General features: G+C 35.8%; 1 protein-coding gene across 1 annotated transcript in view; it reads left to right on the top strand.

The window, feature by feature from the left end:
* rab6ba (RAB6B, member RAS oncogene family a) overlaps positions 1-22,769 on the top strand; it is a 50,250-nt gene extending 27,481 nt beyond the window's left edge. Inside the window, exons 4-7 of the mRNA XM_081380618.1 lie at positions 56-167; positions 12,790-12,883; positions 17,791-17,857; positions 20,794-22,769. Of these exons, the coding sequence (XP_081236744.1) occupies positions 56-167; positions 12,790-12,883; positions 17,791-17,857; positions 20,794-20,858 (338 nt within the window). The 3' untranslated portion in view covers positions 20,859-22,769. The remainder of the gene's footprint in view (positions 1-55; positions 168-12,789; positions 12,884-17,790; positions 17,858-20,793) is intronic.
* The last annotated feature ends 1,147 nt before the right edge of the window (positions 22,770-23,916 follow it).

The raw sequence follows: 23,916 nt of genomic DNA, 5'->3' as shown, positions 1-23,916 counted from the left end.
TCTGTTTCTGTTTTTCTAAAGATGTGAATTCATTCTCTGTTTTTTTTCTATAAAGATGTGAATTCATTCCAACAAACTACCAAATGGATCGATGATGTGAGAACGGAGAGAGGAAGTGATGTCATCATAATGCTGGTGGGAAATAAAACAGATCTGGCAGATAAGAGGTGAGTTCTCTCACTCTCATTCTTTCTCACACGATTTTATTAAGCTGCTTAACAAGGCTGTTTCACTCACCAGAGTGTGAATCGAAGTTGACAGTTTCATTAAAGAGATTCTCTGAAAAACAAGGAGGGAGCCTTTATTCCCACTTTAGACTTCTGGGAATAAAGTCTGACGGATTCTTTGAGAGCAGCCCCTTGTATTTGTGTGAAAGAGAGGTAAAGAAGCAATGTAAAAATAACACATTGTTTAGAGAAGGCTTGCCCTAAAATGATCTCACCCTGACAGTGTTGGGGAATAACTAGGTCAAAGTAATGCCGCTTAACTATGATAACTAGCATTAACTTAAACTTAACTATTACAAATTTTCTACATTTTTCTTTAGCATACAACAAGCTTCTTTCTTCCATCCTTTATGAAGTAATACCTGTACAGTGAGACAAAACGCTATTTCACTGATATGTAGCCTATTTGTCCACAGGGCTGAGTTATTTGAGGAAAAATTCGATGTACTGTAGTGTTGGGAAGTGTTATTATTTTTAGTGAATGTGAATTAACTTGTTGACAAAAATATATTTTCACCATCCATTTAAATCTCTCCATTTGAGATTTAGATATAGATGCTACTGTTCATAACCATGTTTTGACTCAATTATACTGTATAACTGAGCATAGCGTATTATTATTATATATGGTATTAAGTGGAAACATATACACATATACACTACAAGTTTGAGGTTAGTTCAAATTTTTTTTTTATACTTTTTTCCAAGGGTATATTAAATTGATCAAAAGTAACAGATATATTTATAATTTAATATATATATATATATATATATATATATATATATATATATATATATATTAAATTATAAATATATCTGTTACTTTTGATCAATTTAATATACAATTAATTTAAAATAAATACTGTTCTTGTTAACTTTCAATTCATAAAAGAATCTTGAAAACTGTATCAGTTTCCACAAAAATATAAAGATTATATTAATATTTATATTATATTAATAGCTTATAAGTTATTAATATAACTGTTTTCAACATTGATAATAATAAGAGATGTTTCTTAAGTAACAAATCAGCATATTAGAATAATATCTGAAGGATCGCGTGACTCAAGACTGCTGGAAATGTTTTTTTGCCATCAAAGGAAAAAATCACATTTTAAAATGTCTTAAAATAGAAAGCAGTTATGAAGTTTAATACTATCGCTTTGAAAAATAAATGTCATAATCGCTTAGTTTGTATATTTAAAAAGTGTAGTTATGTAGTTAGTTACTTTTTGTTACTTGTTTTGTTACTAGCAGGTTACTTAGCCAGAAAATTGCTTTTTTCATAACTTGACTGTAGTATAGCTTGTTGCACTCTTGTTTGAAACACTTCCACTTAGTCAATACAAAGCTTGAATTTATAGTCATCGGCCCTAACATTAGTAAAAACATACGGATGGGACCTGGCCTGTCTAAAATCACTTTCTTAAAAATGAAATTTCTTTGTCAAATGCTTCACCACAGCCAAAAGATCAGAGAAACATGCTATTAAACGAATTAAACGTTTGTATGAAATGGACATTTTATGCTTCACTAGTTCTTCAGAGACGTGGGAGCTCAGGGTAAATACAGCTCAGTCGCTTTCTCCCTAGTCATTTTCCTCTCTCTAACTGTGTGCATCCCGAAGGGAGGTCATTTTTTTCCTTGATTTTCTTCAATAATAACTTGCCTCTGTAGTTTTCATCTCAGCAAAGACCAGGTTATGCATACATATTTACAGCTCTTAGTCTTAGGAGGCATTGAAACAACAGATTTAGAAACAAGAGACATTACAGTTACAATTACAAACAGAACCTGATTGTTTATCTGTTTGCAGATAGGCTACACTTTAGTTTTATATTTTATCTAATGCAATGAATTTTCTAATTTTTAAGTGTAGCTTAGGAGTCCACATGTCTATACTTTTGAGGACACTGTATGTATTGCTTAAATATAAATTACTTATACACTAATTTTTGGGTTGGCACAGTTGAAGAAGTTGTTTGAAATAAAGGCCTCATTATACTTCTGCGTCGGACCTACGCCGGAGTATGGAGCGAATTATGTGCCATAATTTAACAAACAAATCCAGCATTTTGCAAACAAACTCAATCTACTTCGCAAAGGAAAACTCGACTCGCAAACAAACTCGATCCGCTTTGCAAAGGAAATCTCGACTCGCAAACAAACAGAAAGCAATGTGCAAGCACAAAGGTCACAAATACGTGCAGGCAGATTTTCTCACAAATGCGCCCAGGCAGATTTTCTCACAAATGCGCCCAGGCAGATTTTCTCACAAATGCAGTTGAGCAACTTCCTCCTCTAAAACAGTAGATGGCGCTAAACTATAGGCTAATTTAGCGCTAGTCTCCCGGGAGAAGCACTGATTTGAAACTTGCCTTTGCCTACTACAGCTGAGGAAAATGACCGGTGAACGGGTGTGTTTCTGTCTTATTTGATCTATAATTAACCTTTTTGAGGTTTTCTCTTGCCAAACGTTTATTGCATATCTAGACAGAAATCCACATTAGCACTTAGTAGCACTTCTTATGATCGAATCTATTTCTTTCGTTCTCCATAAATGAATGAGAACATTTCATTTAATTGAGAGGCGGGTTTCATTTGTGTGTCCAAAATAATAATTTGGGCACTGCATAGGCTACGTCACAGGCAAGATAAGAAACAATTGTATATATATATATATTTTTTCCATTAATTATTTTATTACATTAACTGTTATTCTGACTGAATTCCAACTAACTAAATAAATAAATAAGTGGGAGCCTCCTTTCAATTAAATGAAATGTTCTCATTAATTTATGGAGAACGAAAGAAATAGATTCGTTCAAGTGTAGACATAATCACTAATTTAGTAATTTCGCATGAGTCCGATGCAGAAAAAAATGACAAAAAGCAACAAGATGGCAGAGCTTTCAGCTTATAGATTCCCCGATCCTAGAGAGAGTGAAGTACTAAGTGCTAATGTGGATTTCTGTCTAGATATGCAATAAACGTTTGGCAAAAGAAAACCTCAAAAAAGTTCATTTTAGATCAAATAAGACAGAAACACACCCGTTCACCGGTCATTTTCCTCAGCTGTAGTAGGCAAAGGCAAGTTTCAAATCAGTGCTTCTCCCGGGAGACTAGCGCTAAATTAGCCTATAGTTTAGCGCCATCTACTGTTTTAGAGGAGGAAGTTGCTCAACTGCATTTGTGAGAAAATCTGCCTGGGCGCATTTGTGAGAAAATCTGCCTGGGCGCATTTGTGAGAAAATCTGCCTGGGCGCATTTGTGACCTTTGTGCTTGCACATTGCTTTCTGTTTGTTTGCGAGTCGAGATTTCCTTTGCAAAGCGGATCGAGTTTGTTTGCGAGTCGAGTTTTCCTTTGTTAAGTAGATTGAGTTTGTTTGCGAGTTTAGTTTTCCTTTGCGAAGTAGATTGAGTTTGTTTGCGAGTCGAGTTTTCCTTTGCGAAGTAGATTGAGTTTGTTTGCAAAATGCTGGATTTGTTTGTTAAATTATGGCACATAATTCGCTCCATACCGGAGCCTCTACGCCGTAGGCAACGTGTTGGTTTTAATTTATACTTCTGCGTTGTTGTCCGCGTTGACGCGCACCTAGGGAGCATGTGAAACCCCGAGGGAGGGGTTCTGGCAGACCAATCACCGCGCTTGTGTCCGCATAGAATTGACGCGTTGTTACATTTTTGGAGAGGTGCACGTCAGGGTACGCCGTAGGGTACGCGCGCTACACACAGCCTACGACGTAGCTACGGCGGCAGTTCGACGCAGAAGTATAAAACAGGCTTAAGTCTCTTATGCTCTCTATACTACAGTAAAAACAGTAATATTATGAAAAAATACCATTTTAAACGGCTGCTTTTGCATTTTAAAAGTTATTTTATATTTTTCTCCCATCTTCAGTGTCACACGATCCTTCAGAAATCTTTCTAATATACTGATTTGCTGCTGAAGAAACATTTCCTATTGTTCTGTTGAAAACAGTTGTGCTGCTTAACTTTTTTGTGGAAACTGTGATACACTATTTCATTATTCTTGGATGAATAGAAAGTTTAAAAGAACCGGACTTATTAGAATAGAAATAGAACTCTTTTGTAACAATGTAAATGTCTTAACTCTTGTTAACTTGTCATTTTTATTGCATTGCTAAGTAAAAGTTTGAATTTATTTTAAAATAAAACATGTTTTACTGAACCACATTATAACAGGTATTCTGCACTGCAGTGTTCATTTCCATGATACTAACATTTGTAAGTCATGTTTCATTTGCGTTTTACTATATACCTAATATTTTTATATGATATAGTACAATTTGCAGTTCTAATTTGATAATTTCATTGTTGTACTTAAAGTTAAATCTAATCTAATCCAATCTGCTATCATATGAGGAATTTGCAACTTATGCACTTAGAAGTCATTTGAGTGTAGGGTTGCAAATTTCTGGGAATTTTCAAAGATTTAAACTTTCCATGGGAATTAATGGGAATTTAAGGGAATTAACAGGAATTTATGGGAATAAACAGGAATAAATTGGGAATTTTCAAAGTTGAAGGTTGGCTCTTCATAGGGAACTTAAATATAGTTGAGAAAAGTATATTTTAGCATAATCTTGACTAAAACAAACAGATGCCATTCAAATACACTTGAATATCCATGCCATTCCTCAATCGCATGCACATAACACACTGCTTACTGCATGGCTATTGAGACCACACCCCCTACTGGCACTGTGCATGCCTCCATCACATGTACAGAAGCCCAAAGCACAAGACTATTGAAGGCACACATTTGAGTCTGTGGATTAAACAAAGTCTTTAAGTTTTGATGATATTATGGGAAATATATTTATTAAATGTTTAAATTGCAAATATCACATACAAATGTATTCATCTAGTAGATAGCAAGCTGATAAGTTAGATGCTAAATAAGCTAGCATAACTTTACCACATAAGTAGGGCTGGGCGTTATGACGGTATATACCGTTATCGCGTGGTTAACTCATGTGCAGCGTGCATGAGACTGAGACACTGATATTTGTCAAAGAAACATGAAGAAAGACCAAGAGGATCCACAAAAGGAATTACGTTTTCAAAATTAACGTGATATTTTCAGGGGGGAAGGCGCAGAAGTCAACTAGAGCAGTGCAGCACACTGAAAGTTTAGAGAGACACACATGCTCGCAACGGGGCTTACTTGCTTACTTGGCGACAAGTTCATATATCAATATTCTAACGAATAGAAATAACCTTAAATAATGTATCTATCCGTCTCTTATGTGTACAGTTACTTTCAGAGTGGACGCGCAAGCGGTTGCCGTGGTAATGAATATTTCCAAAATTCCCCAGCTTAACTTCCCATGGAAACTTACCGGAAACTTTCCGGAAATTTTTCGCCCCTTTGCAACCCTATTTGAGTGGATTTATTCTTTAGATTTTCTTTCATTTCTTGAAAATTTATTTTAAGTTTGTAAATGATTCACTTTGTCATTTGTTTCATGATATACTTATATACTTAGAAATTTGAATTGTTTGTAATGTCACCATGGTGATCAATACTGCATGCAGAGATAGAGCTGAACTCAACTCAACTCACTATTGCAATGTGTTTGAGCGCAATGCAGGCTTATTTCCATGACGACTGTGATGATGTGATGGAATGTGGCAGGTGGAGGTGGCTGCAGTAATAAAATAAGGGACCGTTCACACAGAACACATTTTTCCATTCCAATACGTTACTTTTCCATAGTTTTTCTATGTAAACGCACTATTTTTTTGGAGAGTATTGCGTCTTTTGCAGCATCTCAGTCGTGGCACAGCGTTCTAAAAACGCAGCGCTCAAGCTCTTTTAAAAAACACATCTCGACACCTTGCATTTTTTCCCCATTCCACAGCCCATGCATGTCTTGCGTTTTTCAAAGCAAAAATGCGTTCTGTGTGAACAAACCCAAACAGGCTGAGAATGGAGCCAGTTAGCTGTGTGCTAACATGAAACACTGCTGGAAGAGAAAGGAGAGACTCATCAACTTTAATTTTCTCAACTTTGAGTTTAGTATGGTGACATGCCATTGCCTATCAAGAATTCAATTACTGTGTTAATGTGGTTCAAAGGTGGCATTCCCCTCAGTTTTTTAGTTAACGTCAGTGTGCCATTTCGTCTTGAGTCTTTTGACGGGCAGCTAATGTCCAGTCAAATCACAGTGTCTCTCCCTTCTCTCTAACACAGACTGAGACACAGACAGACACAGTCTCCACAGCCCATTTCTGAGGTAGCAAACAAGAGGCACTTTCTGGCATTTTAAGGGAACAGTTCACCCAGAAACTAACATTTTGGCATCTTTGACTGACCCTCATGTTTCTTTTTAAACATGTAAGAGATTTTCATTCCATTAAGACATCAGACTAATGTAAAAAAAATATTTAAGATTCTGCACTATTCACTAATCAAAGTTACAAATGCAAACAAATTTGTGATGCTGATCATTTGAACATTTTTGTAAAAAGATCAGATTTCCTTGCTTTCATTGAACCATAATATAATATAATATTAAAAATTAAGAAATTCTTTTATCAATACATATTTTATAAATTACATTTTTTTAGCACAGATGCATTAAATTGATCAAATGTTACAGTAAAGACTTTTATATTGTTACAAATATATATATATATTTAAAAAATCTTTTTAACTTTGTATTCATCAAGAAAAATCCTGATTTTTTATCAATATCCACAAAAAATATATATCAGCATAACTGTTTTCACTGTTATAATATATAGAAATGTTTCTTGAGCACCAACTCAACATAGAATGATTTCTGATGATTTGTCGCTGAAAATTCAGCTTATCACATGAATAAATTACATTTTAAAACAAATTTAACAAATTCTTTTAAATTTAATTATATTTTCACAATATTACTGTTTTAAAGTTTTTTGATCACATAAATGCATCTTTTATGAACATTCAGAAGAAGAACTGAAAAAACGTACCAACCGCAAATGTTTGATATAATATAAACCTGCAAGCCTTTCTTTGATTCGTGGAATTTTAAATCACACCTTTAGTAAAATTTCAGAGCTGCTCTTTTTCATAAAATGAAAGTAATTGGTGACATTCAAGCTCCAAAAAAGGACAAAAAGCACAATAAAAGTAGTTCATACAATTTGTGCACTATTTCCAATTAAGTAAATAATGACAAATCAATAACATTACTTATTTCCCATCACGCCATGGAGGGTAAGTGAAGCCTGTGAGATTAGATTACTTTCAATGATACTTTTCATGATGTTAGACAACACACTCCTTGTTCTGTTGCATGATAGTGGAATACTATTAACTGTCTTGTGAGACTAGGTTGAAGCCATTTCAGAACAGTAGATAATATTGGATTTAGAGCAGTAGATGAAACTGAAAAAAAAAAAAAAAAAAAAAAGATTTCTCTAATGGTGGCTAAATGCCCTGGAGAGGACTAAAGTGTTTGTGGCATGGCAGAAAGTGTCAAGTAATTTTTGTGCCAGAGGAAGTGAAAGGTTATGCAGAGTCTGCCAGTCATCATCTTGAATGTTAGTTCTGTACCTGGAACTTGAAGACATCTTGTGCACTCTCTATAATAGAGACAAACTACTGTACTACTGCCTTTATGGCAGTGTTGACAATGTGTTAACTTCATGTGCACTTCGTTCACAATGCTAGTAGTGTACTATAGGTACACTTTCTAACTTCTATTGTTGTAACTCTGGATCTGCAACTACGACTGGACGGCTGAGGTTGAAGTTAAAGTTAAATGATTGAAGGCGGATCCTCTGTCAAAGTGTAGTGAGTGTGTCCGTGCAAAGGGAAGATATTAAAAACCTTGGGTCAGACTGTTGCCATGGCGCCCAGTAATAAATCAGGACTGAGCAACCTGTCAGAACATTTGTCACTGTATGTGTGTATATATAATTTATGTATTTCAGCAGTGTGTGTGTGTGTATATAGCAGTGGTTCTCAATTGGTTTGGCCATAGGACATTTTCCCAAGGTCATTAAGCCTCGACCAAATTTTTAAGAATTTGTGCGGAAGGTTAAAGCGCGAGAGCAGACCATCTACGGGACAAGCCGGATTCCACCATATCTTTAAGTACACAATATTAATCTTTTACATTGTAATCCTTTTATTTCACATTTTTGGCTAGTTTGTGTGCTGCTGCGCGTGTCCCTGTGTGTGTAAAATGATGACTGCGTCAGGCTGAAACTAGCAAAAAACCCTTGCGTCACGCTTGGTGCTCCATTGCGCCGAGTGTATGATAGGGCCCATAGTCTGAAAACATCACCTCATCTACAGCAAATACTGAATCAGGACAACACACTTTTCTCAGTTTACTCAAACTGTGTCTGACTGAAGAGTCGGCAGCTTTCACATACGTCTTTCAAAATAAGTGTTGCATCAGAAAAACATTTAACATTTTTGTTGTTGATGTTTCTTTGACTACACACTCTTGTGACCCACTTTTTGGTCTTGACCCACCGGTTGAGAAACACTGGTATAACTAGCTGTATATACAAACAATAGAAGTCTATGGAATGTCTCCATTTGGATAGCTGTGTGCATGCGTGCGTGCGTGCGTGCGTGCGTATGCATGTGTGTGTCTTTAACCAGACAACAAAACACCTTATACTGTGATATTATTGGAATATTCAGATCTAAAATCAGTGTGGGATGTATTGCATGAATTTCAGTCCAGAGGATGTATGTTCTGTCAGAGGAACAGATGGTACTGCGCTCTTCCAGACACCCTACATGATGTCAGCTGAGATTACATACCCTTGAGCCAATACCAAACAAAAAGAGACACATTGAGCCCAACCTAGTATACATCCATCTAAAATGTCATACACAATCAATTTAATATCCACTTGAAAGAAAATAGAAAAAAGAAAATAATGTGTGCAGAAGCACAGGTAATCAAATTTCAAGGTCAATATGTACCATATAGAGAGCAGTGCTGAATGCTTTTAAAAGAAAAGAATGACCGAGATTTAACTAAATATTCACCAATTCATAGAGTTTGATAGAATGAATGTACTTTAAAACTCCTGAATGTAATCACAACAGCTTTTTGAATAGAGGCAGTGACACATGCTACACCTGTGTGTGCTGTTTCTGTGAGCTTAAGATAGCACCGGATAAAACATTTATGATTTATTTAAGCTGACCAGACATTCTGCTCCATCAACATTTATAACTTCTGCTTAATTTCATCTTTCTTTTTGTGACATGAATATCAAAATATTTAGTTTGTGGCATACTGTAAAACTTCAAAAGCACAGTCATCAGTCAGCGATCGATTCAGGGTCAGGTTTGGAGTCCTTTTGTTTTTTTCAAGTCACTTATTTTATGTAAGGGATAATGTAGAGCCAGGCGCTTGTTATAGCGAATACAACCCCAACAGGCTGATTAGGAATTCTTGAATCAGCCTGAAGGGGTTGTATTCTCTATAACAACCGCCTCGTTCTACATTTTCCCACTTATTACACGGCTACCTACCAAATAAATCAATAATTTGACACAAATTATTGATTTTAAAAGGAGCTTATTGATTTAAAAATGATTATATTGTTTCCGCTAAAGAAAATAGTCTGTTCCGCGTCCATAGCAACGCTCTGTTTTTCATGGCAACGGTGTGTTATACTTCGCAGCGGTCTGTTATCAAGAAATAACAGACCGCATTCTACATTGGAATTCAACCAAGCCATGTAATAATTAGACATAAAGAATAATGTCTGTTATGTTTCATCACTTTTTTTGCTTTCACCCTTTGCCTTCCCTGAGGGTTTCAATTGAAAAGTGAAAAGCAGTTTAAAGCACACTCTTTAATAGACAAGAAAGGGGCACGAAAACATATCTGCGCAGTTTGGGTAGACTTTGATCATGAAACAAAGCTACATCAAACCATATCTGATGTTCATATCACTCAAGTTCTTTAATTGTCACAGTAGCTTTGACAACCCTTCATAGATATGTCATAGATGAACCTGAATTGGAAACTGAGGACTGTATCTCTGAAGAGACCCAGCCTGGGTTTCCCCATGCTGCCTTGCACGCAGCGCGATTTTATTCACGCTGCTAGGCAGCCTGGATACCATGGACCAGATTTTCCCCTGAAAAAGGGAACCAATCACAGAACGGGGAGGGAGCAGCAAGACAATGACGACGTCTATGCGACACACCGAAGCAGTTTGTTTATATCTATGGGTCCAACATGGCAGCAGACGCGAAGTTACCTTTCGATGCAGCCTTAGATAGTGTTCTAAGTAGTTTTCGAATTTCTGTCGCTCTACATACGTCATCTGGTATAATTGAAACGGTTGGCTATGAGCTACGTACAGGCGCATTTGATAGACATTCGTAGCGCCCAATAAACAGCTCTGGGCATTCGTAAACCACGCCTCAAATACGAAAAAATTTACAGACCACGTCTCAATGAGAAAGAGGTCTGACGTTAGCCAGGCTAGAAGAGACCATGAAATCTCTGAGACTCTGAAATGGAAGGAAGTCACGGTGGCATATCCTTAATGATCAAACTAGTGTTGTAAATTTAGCTGGTAGTATGTGAAATTACTGAGCAATGGGTGACGTGGACAGACAGAAGGCATATTGACATGTATTTTTTGCATAAATGGCAAAAGAGTTAAACCCTTCTCATATTTCCATCACCCTGTTTTTATGTGCATTTTGAAGTTTCACATCAGAAATGAGTGTTGGTTACTGGGTAACCCACAGCACCATCATCTGCTCGAACAACTTGATGGAAATCACCTAATTCACTTTTTTTCTTTCTTTTTTTTTTTGGATGGAAACCCAGCTCTTTTGTCAGATTCAGGGATTTCATTTATGGAGTGATAATATTCAGATTAGTGTTCAACACATATGGGTTGTCAATGATTCCAAAACTATTACCCCATTCAATCCTAAATATTCAGTATTGTACAGTATAGCAACAGTTGTTTATTATACCTGGTAAAGTTTTCAATCCTGTCACATTTGTAGTGACTATCATACATTTAATGTGTTTGTGTGTGTGTGTTTCTTAAATTATCACACACGCTTAGTTCTTAAAGTATTATAAATGAAGTGTGTGTGATATCAAACACAGTTATTTTTTTAAGTATTTTGAATTATTATAAAAATGTAAAATAACTGTTTTAATATATTTTAAAATGTCATTTATTTCTGTGATGGCAAAGCTGAACTTTCAGCATCATTACTCCAGTCTTCAGTGCCTTCATAAATCATTCTAATATGCTGATTTGATGCTCAAGAAACATTTCTTATTATTATCAATGTTGAAAATGGTTGTGATGATTAATATGTTTGTGGAAACTGTGATACATTTCTTTTCAGGATTCTTTGATGACTAGAAACTTCAAAAGCACAGCATTTCATTGAAATATAGATTTTTTTTGTAACAATGTAAAAGTAAAATGTAATGTTAATCAGCAGGGTTATGCAAAATGGCTGATATTTAGATGAAAAACACACTAAATAACATTAAATCTAATCAACTAATGTAATTACGTTTCATTTAAATTATGTCTTATAGGGGCATAAATGGCACCATTTACAGAGAATAAGCTGTATTATTTGAGAAGCAGAGAGTCAGGAATGCAATTCACGGGTTAAATAAACTCACACACGTCTCTGTGCTCCTGTCTGTGGAGAGAACAAAGGAGTTTGGGTGGTTACATCAATGTTGTCCCAGCAGACAGAGCTCAGTGGCTTAAATACAGCATGTCCTATTCACTTCCCCCTGCTCTGAGATACAGCTAGTCTCCTCTTCAGCCTACTCATTTCTCTCAACCACCTCACAAACTCTGTCACATACACACACCAACATGCATCAGAGCCACAGATATGGATTAATGTCACAAGTGTGTCATACAAATGAGGCTTAATTAATTGACCTTCCCTTTGTGCAATTAATCAGTTTCAACATCAATTAATTAGAGTTAGTAGATGAGTGAGGGAGGCAATGACTGATGCTGTTGTCTCAGAGCCTGTGCTGTCTGATAATCCTTCACCCATAATCTGTGACCCTCTAACCACTTTATCAAATACCACATTTCCATTATTGCTGTTTTCATAAATCTTGTTGGGCTACTGTCAGGGCTGGGCAGTTTCGTGATATTGGTTGCCATTATTGGCAGAATGATTATTTGCCTTCATGTGTAGTCCTGGAAATGTAGCCTCCGTTTCTTCGCTATTGTTCTTCATGGAATCCCTCTGGCCAAGACCAGTATAGCTAGTCACCAGCAAGCGTTGTGTTTTTGATGCTGGTGTCCCCACCGTGGAGGCCTGGAGAAAGTATACTTTAGCCCTTCCCCATTTATCTTAATGGCTGTTTTGTAATATATGGATTGTAATAAATGGATCAGTATGGCTATGCTGGGCCAGCATCCAGACCAGCTCCAAACCAGCATAGAAATTCATGTTTTTTCAGCAGGGGTCATCACAGTTCAATAATATTTTATAAATAAACGTATTTAACTTAAATAAATGAATTAAAATCTTCAACCTTTTCACAGGCAAATCACGATTGAGGAAGGCGAGCAGCGGGCCAAAGAGCTGAGTGTGATGTTTATCGAGACCAGTGCCAAAACGGGCTACAACGTCAAACAGGTAAGTTTTACCTCACCACTTTGTTCTGTCAGAGGAAAGAGCGGGCACAGGCACGGTGTGTAGGTGTGAGAAACGCTCTCATTCTTTCGGATTTCTCTTCTGAGGTGCAGTTGAAAGCATAATTCAGGATGACTAAGCGCCGAGGTGGGAGAGATCAGATGTGACGCAGAGCTCTCTCTCTCTCTGAGAGCCGGAAGTGCGTACAGCACACTGTGTGTGTTGTGTGGGCTAAGGTGTGTGTGTTTGTGTGTGTTAGCATCAGCTCTGTCTGACTGGATCACAGACTGTGATAGTCGTTTTGTCTCTCTTCTGTTAGAATGATCAAGCTTTGCTTCTTTTTGTCAAGTGTCATGTAATTATTCAAGTACAAAAGTTCTTATTGTGTCTCTTTTAGTACATTTTTAGTGACATAGAGTAAGATCACATTTATTTTATGAGATTTCTAATTTCAACAATCTTTAAAATAAAGCAGTAAGCCACTAACGGCACTAAAGTGATTTTAGTGCAGGTAAGGAATGTCTGACATGAAAAAAATAAAAAGTAAAATTCTAATTATCAAATTGAAACAATGATTGTTAATAAAAACGGAAACATATTTTTCCATAAAGAAATAAATATGTCATTAAAAAATGTTTTCAGTAAATATGAAAAAATATTAAATATTAAAAACATTTAATTAATTGAAAGCATCTTTAAAAAAAAATGATGTCATTTTTTTCCACACAATTCAACACCTCATCTTGTGGCCCCCTGGGGGTCTCTGGACCCCAGTTTGAAAACCCCTGTACTTTGATAATAGATATCAAAATTCAATAAAGAGTTAAAATTATGCACAATGAGAGCATATAATGTTTTTGTGTCAATAATGGCAAAAACATAAATAAATAAAAACAAAAAAAATCAGCTGACGAAAAGGAAAAAAATAAAGTATTATCACATAAACTTTACGGGCCCTATCTTGCACCAAGCGCAATTGACTTTGTACACCGACGCATGTATCATTCCTATTTTGCACCCGCGCAAAGCGCGCTTTTCCCTCCACAGAAGCACGTCGCTAAACTAGGGAATGAACTTGCGCTCCCTGGGCGGTTCAGCGCAAAAAAGGAGGCGTGTTCCGGCGCAAACGTTCCTTCATGCTATTTTGCAGGTTTAGAAAACAATTGCGCTACTAACCAGGAAAAAATAGTTTAAAGTCAGTGGCGCGTTGCGCATGTTATTCATATGCTATTTTAAGGGCGCATGCTTGGCCATAATCAATGTAGCGTGTGCACAACGTGCATACACTTTGATTCTACTTTGAAGCGTTTCAGATATTTCAGTATCAATATGTATTGTTTTGACAACACTACATTGAACTTAGTTTATTATTTCAGATGCCTTTTTGAAAGACTACAATTGAAATATGTATATATTATAGGCTAAAATTCAGCCCGGAGTGACTGCCATACACGGCACTGCTGAAATCCGCCCGCATTTGGCGGGTGGCAGGTAAAAACCCAATAAATTCATTAAGCATCTTACATTTGGGTATTTAAGACAGGTTGGCAGTAATCATAACTTTTACTGCATTGTCCTAATATTGAACTATACTACTACTGTGCATTCATATTGAATGTATAGCCACAGGTGTGTGTTTATTTTAAAACTGCTTTGAACACAAGTCATCCAATCAGAATTTAGAGTCTCTCCATTTTACAATTATAGTTTGCAACTTGAAAATGAGGTTTATACTGTCATTCTTCAAAACCAAGAGTGAGTTATATTATTGTACATTGTTCCATCAGCTGTATTGGACACTGAGCCTTCATTCTTCTTAAAGCCATGTACAGTATCACTGTTTCACATGAGCTCAGTACTGACAGTACAACACTAAAAGACACAATAAATCTCTGACACAACATATTAATGGCATCAGATGTGGAGCTGACTTGTTCCAGTCTCCATTACAAATTGAGACAATTTCCAAGCCTTTACATTGTTAGACATGTATGTGTGTGTGGCTGACTGGAGCACATGTTTGTTTGCACTTTTGATTCTGTGAGCTCTACAGCAGGGAGCTGCATTCATCTGAGATTACGGTCAATACTGAAATTTTCTTATTTATTTCTCCAATAACAGCAACATTAGATAAACTGATTACCTCGAAGAGGTAATTGCAAAATAATGACTCAAATATTGATTGAAGAATTGCAGGGCGTCAAGTTCTTTCCAAGATGAAATTGAACTCTTGTGTAAATAATACAATATTCAACATGTTTGGATAATAATTATAACAGAGTAATTTGTTGTTTAACAGTCTTTCATTGCTATAATTTGTAAGAATATGAAGTTTCATTTTGCATAGCAAGAACATTCAATTTGTGCTTTAGTGTATAATAAAGCAATTAGTTTTCTTCAGTTCTACAGCTGTTTTATTTTTAAATTGTAAAAATGTATAAAAAAATTCTGTTGGTTAAGGCTGCGTTGTAGTATTTATAACTAGCTCTATTTAAAAACAGTAAATGTCTATGGAATGTGTGCGTTTCTACAATGTTGTCTATTATTACACGTCTCTCTGGAATACTTGATTTTGATTGGTCAGTGACACTGAGCTGTCAAACATTTGTGCATAAAGGGATGGTACAAAAATGTAAATTCTGTCATCATTTTCTTATTCTCATGTCATTCCAAACCTGTATGATTGAATGTGGAACACTAAATACGATATTTTGAGAAATGTTGTTGTTTTTTCTTTCATTGTCAGTGTTCACAATGTTGGCTACCTACATTCTTCAGAATGTCTTCTTTTGTGTTTTGCAGAAGAAAGAATGCCTACAGGTTTGGAACAACATGAGACTGAGTACATGATGACAGAGTTTTCATTGATAGGTGAAAATTTAAGACTAATAAAATGGATATTTGTCTCTTTACAGATCAGGAATCCACAAGTGAGCAAAAACATTGAACACTGAAATTTGAACTGAAAAGAGGCAGAGACCTGAATGAGAATTTAAAATGGTCAAATATGTTGTAACTAACAACAGTAGCTAAAAAAATGTTAGCTAACTCTTTTACATTTGTGTTATGCTAGCAGCTACAAAGCGGGAACACGTATTCATCCTTCTGAAACGTAAAATGAAAAATGTGACACCGTATGATCTTGTATGAGTTCACGGATGCGTGAAGCCTGCAAGTCAACATTAAGTGCTCTATTTGGGACAGGGTCTGTCTCTGTTTTTCTTAAATGGAATGATTTTGTGTGCCTTTGTTTTTGTCCCAGCTACATTACAACATTTTTATAGCTCTCTCCTGTCAAAAACAATGGCCTGAAGGTAGTTAAAAAAATGAGTGGGGTTTTTTTCTGACCCTCTCTGCCTAATGGTCCAGTGTGCCCCATTTCTCTATGGCTTGTCTATTGTGATTGAAGACATGAAATGAGAGGGGCGGTGTTGGCTACATAAGCTAACTGCCCTGTTTGATATGATTGGGAGTGAGTGGGGCTATTTATCATTGCTGTATAGCCTCATATAGCTTCTGGGAACGGCCCTTTCTAGAGGATGGTTGTAATGGAGGTGTGCGGTGGGCCATTAATTGCCCAGCTTGGAGCGGGACGCTAGCAATGCATTGCAAGTTTCAGAAGGCAGAACCAGACTAAGTGCTTTTTGCTGTTCCTTTATCATCTTCTACATAGAGTCCACTTTAAAGGTCAGCAGGTGTTTTAGTCGGTGACATTTATGATTCTGAAAAGAACTGGTTGCATGGGATCTTCATTTCTATTAATATATATACAGTATATTACTAGACAGGTCTGCTTCAATACACATGAGAAAGTCCACTTTGCTCCAGGTCCCTTTTTTACTGGTTTAAAAATTGTTCAGATCATATTTTCTGCCAGAAAGCTGTACATTATGCATGACAGTGGTGGTCGCTAGACTATTTTAAGTATTTTTGACTCTGTGACCCTGGACCACAAAACCAGTCTTGTGTGTATTGTTTTTTTAATTGAGATTTATACATCATCTGGAAGCTGAATACATAATCTTTCCATTGATATATGGTTTGTTAGGATAGGACAATATTTGGCCGGGATACAACTATTTGAAAATCTGGAATCTGAGGGTACAGAAAAATTGAAATATTGAGAAAATCGCCTTTAAAGTTGTCCATTTCTATTGGCGATAGAGCCGCATTCACTCACAAAAATAAATGTTTTATATATTTAAGGTGGGAATTTACAAAATATCTTCATGGATCATGATCTTTACTTAATATCCTAATGATTTTTGGCATAAAAGAAAAATCTATAATTTTGACCCATACAATGTTTTGTTGGACAAACTAGGGGTGGGGGTCTTTAGGCTCCTCACGATCCGATCCAAATTATAATTATGGAAATCAAAGCAATTTTTGACAGCCGCAGGTCTAATTGGCTGCATTTACTTATGCACAGATCAATTTTAACATATTAATACATGTTTTGTCCTGTTCTTAAGAGATAACTGAGTTGAAACATAACTATTTACATTAATTTCACATTAGAAAAGCATTTGGGGATGTTAGTGCATTTAATCACTTACATTGAGTCATGCACAGGCGTATGCCGCAAACGCCCATGAGAATCATGTACAGTGAAGCCTGCAATTGCCCTTGTATTTTGCTTCAACCATGAAACCTTAGGCATGTTTATGCAGTTGTTCAGTGGTTTTGTGTGAGTTTGTGTTTAATTGGCTGCAAGCAGAATGCGGTTGTCTCTATAGCACACAAGTGCCTTCGCATATTTGCAAGAAAAAAAGGGTTTTTTTCTCAAGGTTTCGAGCCATTGAAGAGAGAATCGTGATACTTTGGGGAATCCATTCCCCAATTCACATGAACCAACTGAAACCAACACAGCTAAAATCTCTAACCGTGTCGTCTCTTCTCTCCCGCAGCTGTTTCGACGTGTGGCAGCTGCCCTTCCAGGAATGGAGAGCATGCAGGAGACAAGCAAAGAAGGCAGTATCCTTTCAGTGAGCTCAAAACAAAAACAATTCAACAATTCAGAACGGATTTCTGTAATCGGGTTACTCTGCTGCATTCTACTTAACATTCAATAAGGCATAAACAAGCGAAAAACTGATTGGCTTTGTTTCAGTACTATTATGACCTCTAGGGCAATGTTTCCCTACTATTTTTGTCTTATGTACTCCCACAACCCCAAACCAGACACCTGTTACTTTTATCTCATATCATTAATATTATTAAAGTCTCTAAAAATCAATCAATCAACATTGTGGATGAAAAATAGACCAAAATAGCACACATATAAACACAAATGGATAAAACTTGCCACATTTTATTGTTTTACTTCACTTAAAAAGCGACTGAAAAATCATTTTTTACTTATAATAATACTTTTAAATATTATTCTTAAAAGTCTGTTTTATAGATTTAACAAAGCAAAAGCAAAATCTTTCCAAATTAGTTTTGGCTTGCATAGTTTTGTGTATGATTTTTGAGGATCGAGGTGTGTCAAAACCCATTTGCATGTGTCTAGTTTGGCTGTTTCTACCATATGACAGATAAATTTGCACTAAAATGTTTAGCCTCTGACATCAAAAACAAAATATGTCTTACCCTTACAATTAAAGGTTAGCCCAACAATTTTTTCGTCTAACTACAAACAACATTACAGTTATTTGTATTAAGCATCCGAAAATAACATTATAAAATGAATAAATAGAGCCAAATCGCGGAAACACTGAGATGTTAGTCCCGTCCGAATTGGTACATGAAATCACAGACGTTGAATGATAAGAATTGTAACTCAAACATTTATAGAACTTGTGCCGTCTGAATAGTCCAGGTTGCTTTGATCTCATGTTAGTGGCAGGTTGTCCCGCCCTCGAACCAGTAAATCGAGAAGAGAAGAGTGTCATCAGAGAAGAGATGTTGTTGAAAAAGGGAGGGGAAGATTCATTTTGATTTATGATTACGAGGATACACCATTTAAAAAAATAATGATGTGCACGGATGATTCATTAATAAATAAACACTGCAATATTCCACTGAGAAAAAAAAATTGCCCATTCTTTCACTATTCCATGATTTCATGGTGACTTTAATGTGCATAGTTTTGGTAACAGCTTTTGAGAACAAGTGCATGCAATACAACCTGTCCATGTTGAGCTTCTGCGTGAAAATACTGTAGTTCGATGGGATGTACAGCCTTTGACATCAATAGCAAAATATTTTGTTGTGTTGTCACCTTCCTTTTTTGATATTAGAAAGTTCCAGAGTAATGAAAGTATGCAGTGGTCGTTGTACAACAGCTGTTCATCAGCATAGTGCTGTAGTATTCTGAGTGAGTGATTTAGCCACTTTTCTTTCTTTTTTTTTGACAGTGTAGAGTCTCATTTACCGAGGTGAGGTTTTGGTGGGTGATATATTTCTTGATTTTCATGATTCATGTCATTTACACCATGAAATTCAAATACTGGCCTTGCTTCACTCTGAGGCTAATTTATTTTCCTCTCATTGCATTTTCTGCCGCATTCAGTCACTCATTAGTGGCAGTGGAAAGTCTATTGCTATGGTAACAAAAAACATTTTCCTCTTCATTTGTGAGAATAGGTTGGCAGCAGAATAGGATAGATTTCATATCCAGTAAGTTTGAATGACAAAGTGTCGTCTTTCTGTTTGTTTTGTGTGACTGACAGAGGTGTGGGATGTGTTAATTGTGTGCTCTCTGCATAGCATGTATGTTTGCATGTGTGCAGTCATAATAGCACAGGGAGGCATAGCATTGGATCGGAGTAGTGGTAGGCTACTTTTGATCATTTCATAAATACAGCTGTGTTATAATTTGAAGAGAATGTTAGAGCTTGAAAGGCGATCTGATCATCTGGCCTGACAGTATGCAGTATGCAAACCCCTCACTCCCAAACAAGGCCAATTGGTTTCCTGCAGTTATAACTTTGTTTTTATCAAAGCTCTAAAACTTGTAACTGGAATGATTCACTTTGAGGACACATGTTTAAATGAAGTTCAAATTAATCAGGTGTAATATGTATCATCAGCTGTAAATACAGTGTAGCTAAATAAAAAACACTGCAATATTCAACAACAAAAAAAGTCCATTTTGATTTCATAGTGGCATTAAACGTTATGATAGCTTTGTAGCCTACTCACTTTGCTTTCCCAAAACATTTATTTGTATATTTTAAGTAGGCTATATGAATGAGACTTATGTGACAGATTTAGTGAAATTAATTCAAAATATAATTTTACAAGGACGCTATTAACCAAACTACACACACGCGCGCGCGCGCACACACACTCACATCACACTACTCACGACTTCAACATTTGTTCATGAATGCAAACATGAGCTCATTTCATTTGAGAGGGTCGTCCGCAGCCATGAGCAGCTGTTGTGACTGAACAAGCGTAAAAGCCCCACTACAACAACACATGAGATTATGTTTTATGTTGGCAAGAAAAGAGACTTTGGATTTGGGTTTTCGATAACGACCACTAGATGGCACCCGTTCTCTTTTTGCTGATGGACGTCAGCACACAATAAATAAAATGAAAAAGTGGGGAAATATAAGTGCTGACAAAATATGTTGCTCTTATCTGCTAAAATAGCGTAACGTAACAAAGAAAACATAGTTTTTGCTATGTATAAAGCCTTTTGTTTACAGGCTGTAATTAAAGATGCCGTTGGTCAAACATATCCTATTCTGCAGCATTTATGGCTGCAATTACTCCGAATACCTGGAGGGGTCAGTATTGAGGCATATTTTTAAGTTACACAGAAAAAAGTTGCATTAAAAAGATATAAATATAATGTCCTGTGATCTTAGGCCTTTATGGTTGGATTATTTTCACCTTATTCACATTTGTTTGATGTAAAACTTCTGAAGTTTTTATTCCTTAACAGCATTCTCCAGTGATTGACATTAAATTGGACAAACCACAGGAACCTCCAACTACTGAGGGCGGCTGTTCCTGTTAATAGCTCACATCTGATTTACAGCGTCATCTACACCACATGCTTGTTGTGTTGCTTCCTCTTGGTTAGCTTCCAGTTGTGTTTTCAGATTGGATATTTGGCCTTCCCATCTGACTTTTAGTAACTGGTTGGAATCAGTGTTATATCAGTTTCAATTGTAAAATAGTATACTTTAGTAACAAAATTGCCAAAAATCCTAAAAATTCGAAAAGTAAAGGGCAAAAATCAACAAAAATGTCGACTATGTCTAACATGTATACTTTTTTGAAAATGTAGAGACGTAGGTTTTTTTCTTTGTTTTGTATTTTTGTATACAAGGATGAGCACTAAATCAGATGCAGACAAGAAATTCTATAATTTTGCCATAAAAAGCAGGATTAGAGCAAAGAGTTCAAAAGCAAGAGGGAAATTCAAACAACAAATAGCCCAGAAAATACGGCAAACATGCATGTTAGCTATTTTTAAAAGTATCATCTCAATCCTGCTGGCTACTGTGCACAAGATTGTGAATGCATACGCAATTCATTACAGCAACTTGTTTTAACTTTTTTTCTTTTTCTTTTTCTGTGACACATAACTTGAAATTTTTATTCTGTCTGTGTGTTTGTGATAATGTGTCAATTGTGTCATCACAGTTTATTGAATGTTTACGGCATAGTTTTCTTTATAATTTCCTGTTCTCAATGAAAGCAAACGGCTCGTGGAAACAAACTGATAACAAGGAAGGATCCCCTTCTGTAGAATGTTATCTTAGGACATTTATAGCGTATTGCAGATAGTCGGAAGACTATGAACGTGACAGAAGAGCAAATCATGCACATGTTTAATTGATTAGAATAATTCGTTTCCACGCGGATTGATCAAACAGTCCAATTCTATTGTAAATATATCAGCTGTCATTTTCAAACTGGCTTTAATATCAGAATGCAAAGATGGGACGTTCCTCCAAAAATAACTATAGTTCACTTTTAAGAATTAGCATTATGCAGCATTATAGTGTTTGCCTTGTGTAGGAACCCACTCATGTCTACAGCTGCTCTTTGGGCCAGTGCACTGACCAGGAGGAGACACATTGTGTAGTAGGCTATATCAATTTATTTGAAATGTATTTCATGTGAATCCTTAATGCACTTTTTCAAGAAAGAAAGATGTAAATGTTTCAAAATTGCTGTCAAATGTCTGTCTTTGAAACCACTTTAGAGTTCAAACTGTAGCGTAAATCTCTCGAGGGTCACTGTACAGACAAACTATTTGTAAAGTTGCTTCACATACCGCCAGATACAAGTCATGTCTAGCTATTTGTACCGTAGAAGAAATGAGTATGAGCACATGACAAGAAGTGTCAGAAAGCAAGTGAAATGTTAAAATGCCAGTTTATCCTTATTCAATCCAGCAGCTTTTAGTTGGAGTACATTGAGTACTACTACACTGTAATTGACTGACTCATTCAGCACGGACACTGACCTTTGCTTTCTGTTTATGGATACTTTGGAAATGTAAAGGGAAAAACAGATTTGTCTGTGTTAACTTCTCAGATCACAGAGAGGTACAGAGGTATTTATTGGTTGTTTAATGACTTATGAAGTTTTGTTTACATTTTGTTTTCTTCACTTCTGAAAGGAAGTTCTCATTTGAATTGAATAGGGTGCAGATATGCCCCCTGTATGGAATCATATCATAAGTGTACCTGTAATATCAGTAGTAATTGTGATTGACACAACGCTACATCAGCCTTGGGTGAATGTCTGTGCGTGAGTTGAGTTATGCTTTTAAGGGTGCAACCATTCCCTGTGTATATGTTTTAGCTCAGTGGAGCAAGCCTGATTGATTCAGAGCTAGCTTTACCATTTACACTGTATAGAAATCTAGCATGTTGGTCCAAATCAGTAAAATCAATAAAAGTGTCTTATTACCAAAAAAAAAAAAGTGAATATTGACCATTTCTTTTTTTCGTATACTTCTCTCAGTTAAAAACATAAACACACCAAAGAAATAGAAAAAGGTAAAGAATGAATATGAGACTTCTTTCTATTTAAAGTACACTTATGACTTTTTCCATATTATAATGTTAAAATAGCATTATTAATTAGTCAATATTGGAATGATTTCTGCTGAAATTCCTACATAAAGGATTATGTAACACTGAAGACTGGGATAATGGCTGCTGAAAATCCAGCTTTGCCGTCACAGAAATAAATTACATTTTTAAATATATTAAAATAGAAAACATTATTTTAAATTATAATAATACTTTATAATATTACAATATTTTATATGAATTATATTCTTTTAAAACATTGTATATCCTAGTTGTGTTTATCCAGTATAACTCTTTACTTTGAAATGTAAATTGACTATAATATTCATACACTGTAAAAAACAAAAAACAAAACAAAAAAACATATATATCAATCATCAATCATTTACAGTGTAGGGGAAGTTAATGTTTATTTATATCTTCTCAAGAGATTGTAAACGTGGAAATTAGCCTTTAGTTAGAACTGTCAAATTAAGCAATAACATTTTAACTGTGAAAGCTTTGCAAGACTTGTCAAAACATGTCAAAGATTAATCCACAGTTTCTCGGCAAACAGGATTGCATGGGTGTAGGTGAAACTATTTACACTTTTTTTTTATCAACTGTCACAAAGTCATTAGCAGTTATCAAATTAGCAGTTACCTTTGACTACATCTGAATTTTTGTCCCACCTGTTTACATTCCCTTAATCTGTAATAATCGCTTTACTGATCGCTTTATTATATCGCTTTACTAAAATTATTTTATAATTCACTTTAGGTGGCCATGATTATTTGCCAGTAAGGATAAGTTAAAAGGTGTCATGACTGAAAGGATATAGAAAATAATGGTAATTATGTTGGATTTGAAGCCAACATATTGAAATACTAACTTATTATTCTTCTGAGACAACATTTTCTAACTGCTACTCCTCCTAGAGCTTTAATGCTACAAGCAAAAAACTCGCCACAGACCTTGGGCCTGTTCTGAAGTTTGTTGCTATATCTTTTCTAACTGATCCGACTTACGGTTTTTATATAAATG

Source organism: Scardinius erythrophthalmus, assembly GCF_964197995.2.
Source record: "Scardinius erythrophthalmus genome assembly, chromosome: 12".
Taxonomy (NCBI): Eukaryota; Metazoa; Chordata; class Actinopteri; order Cypriniformes; family Leuciscidae; genus Scardinius; species Scardinius erythrophthalmus.
Note: the sequence above shows the minus strand (reverse complement) of the source record. Positions and strands in the feature narration are given on the sequence as shown.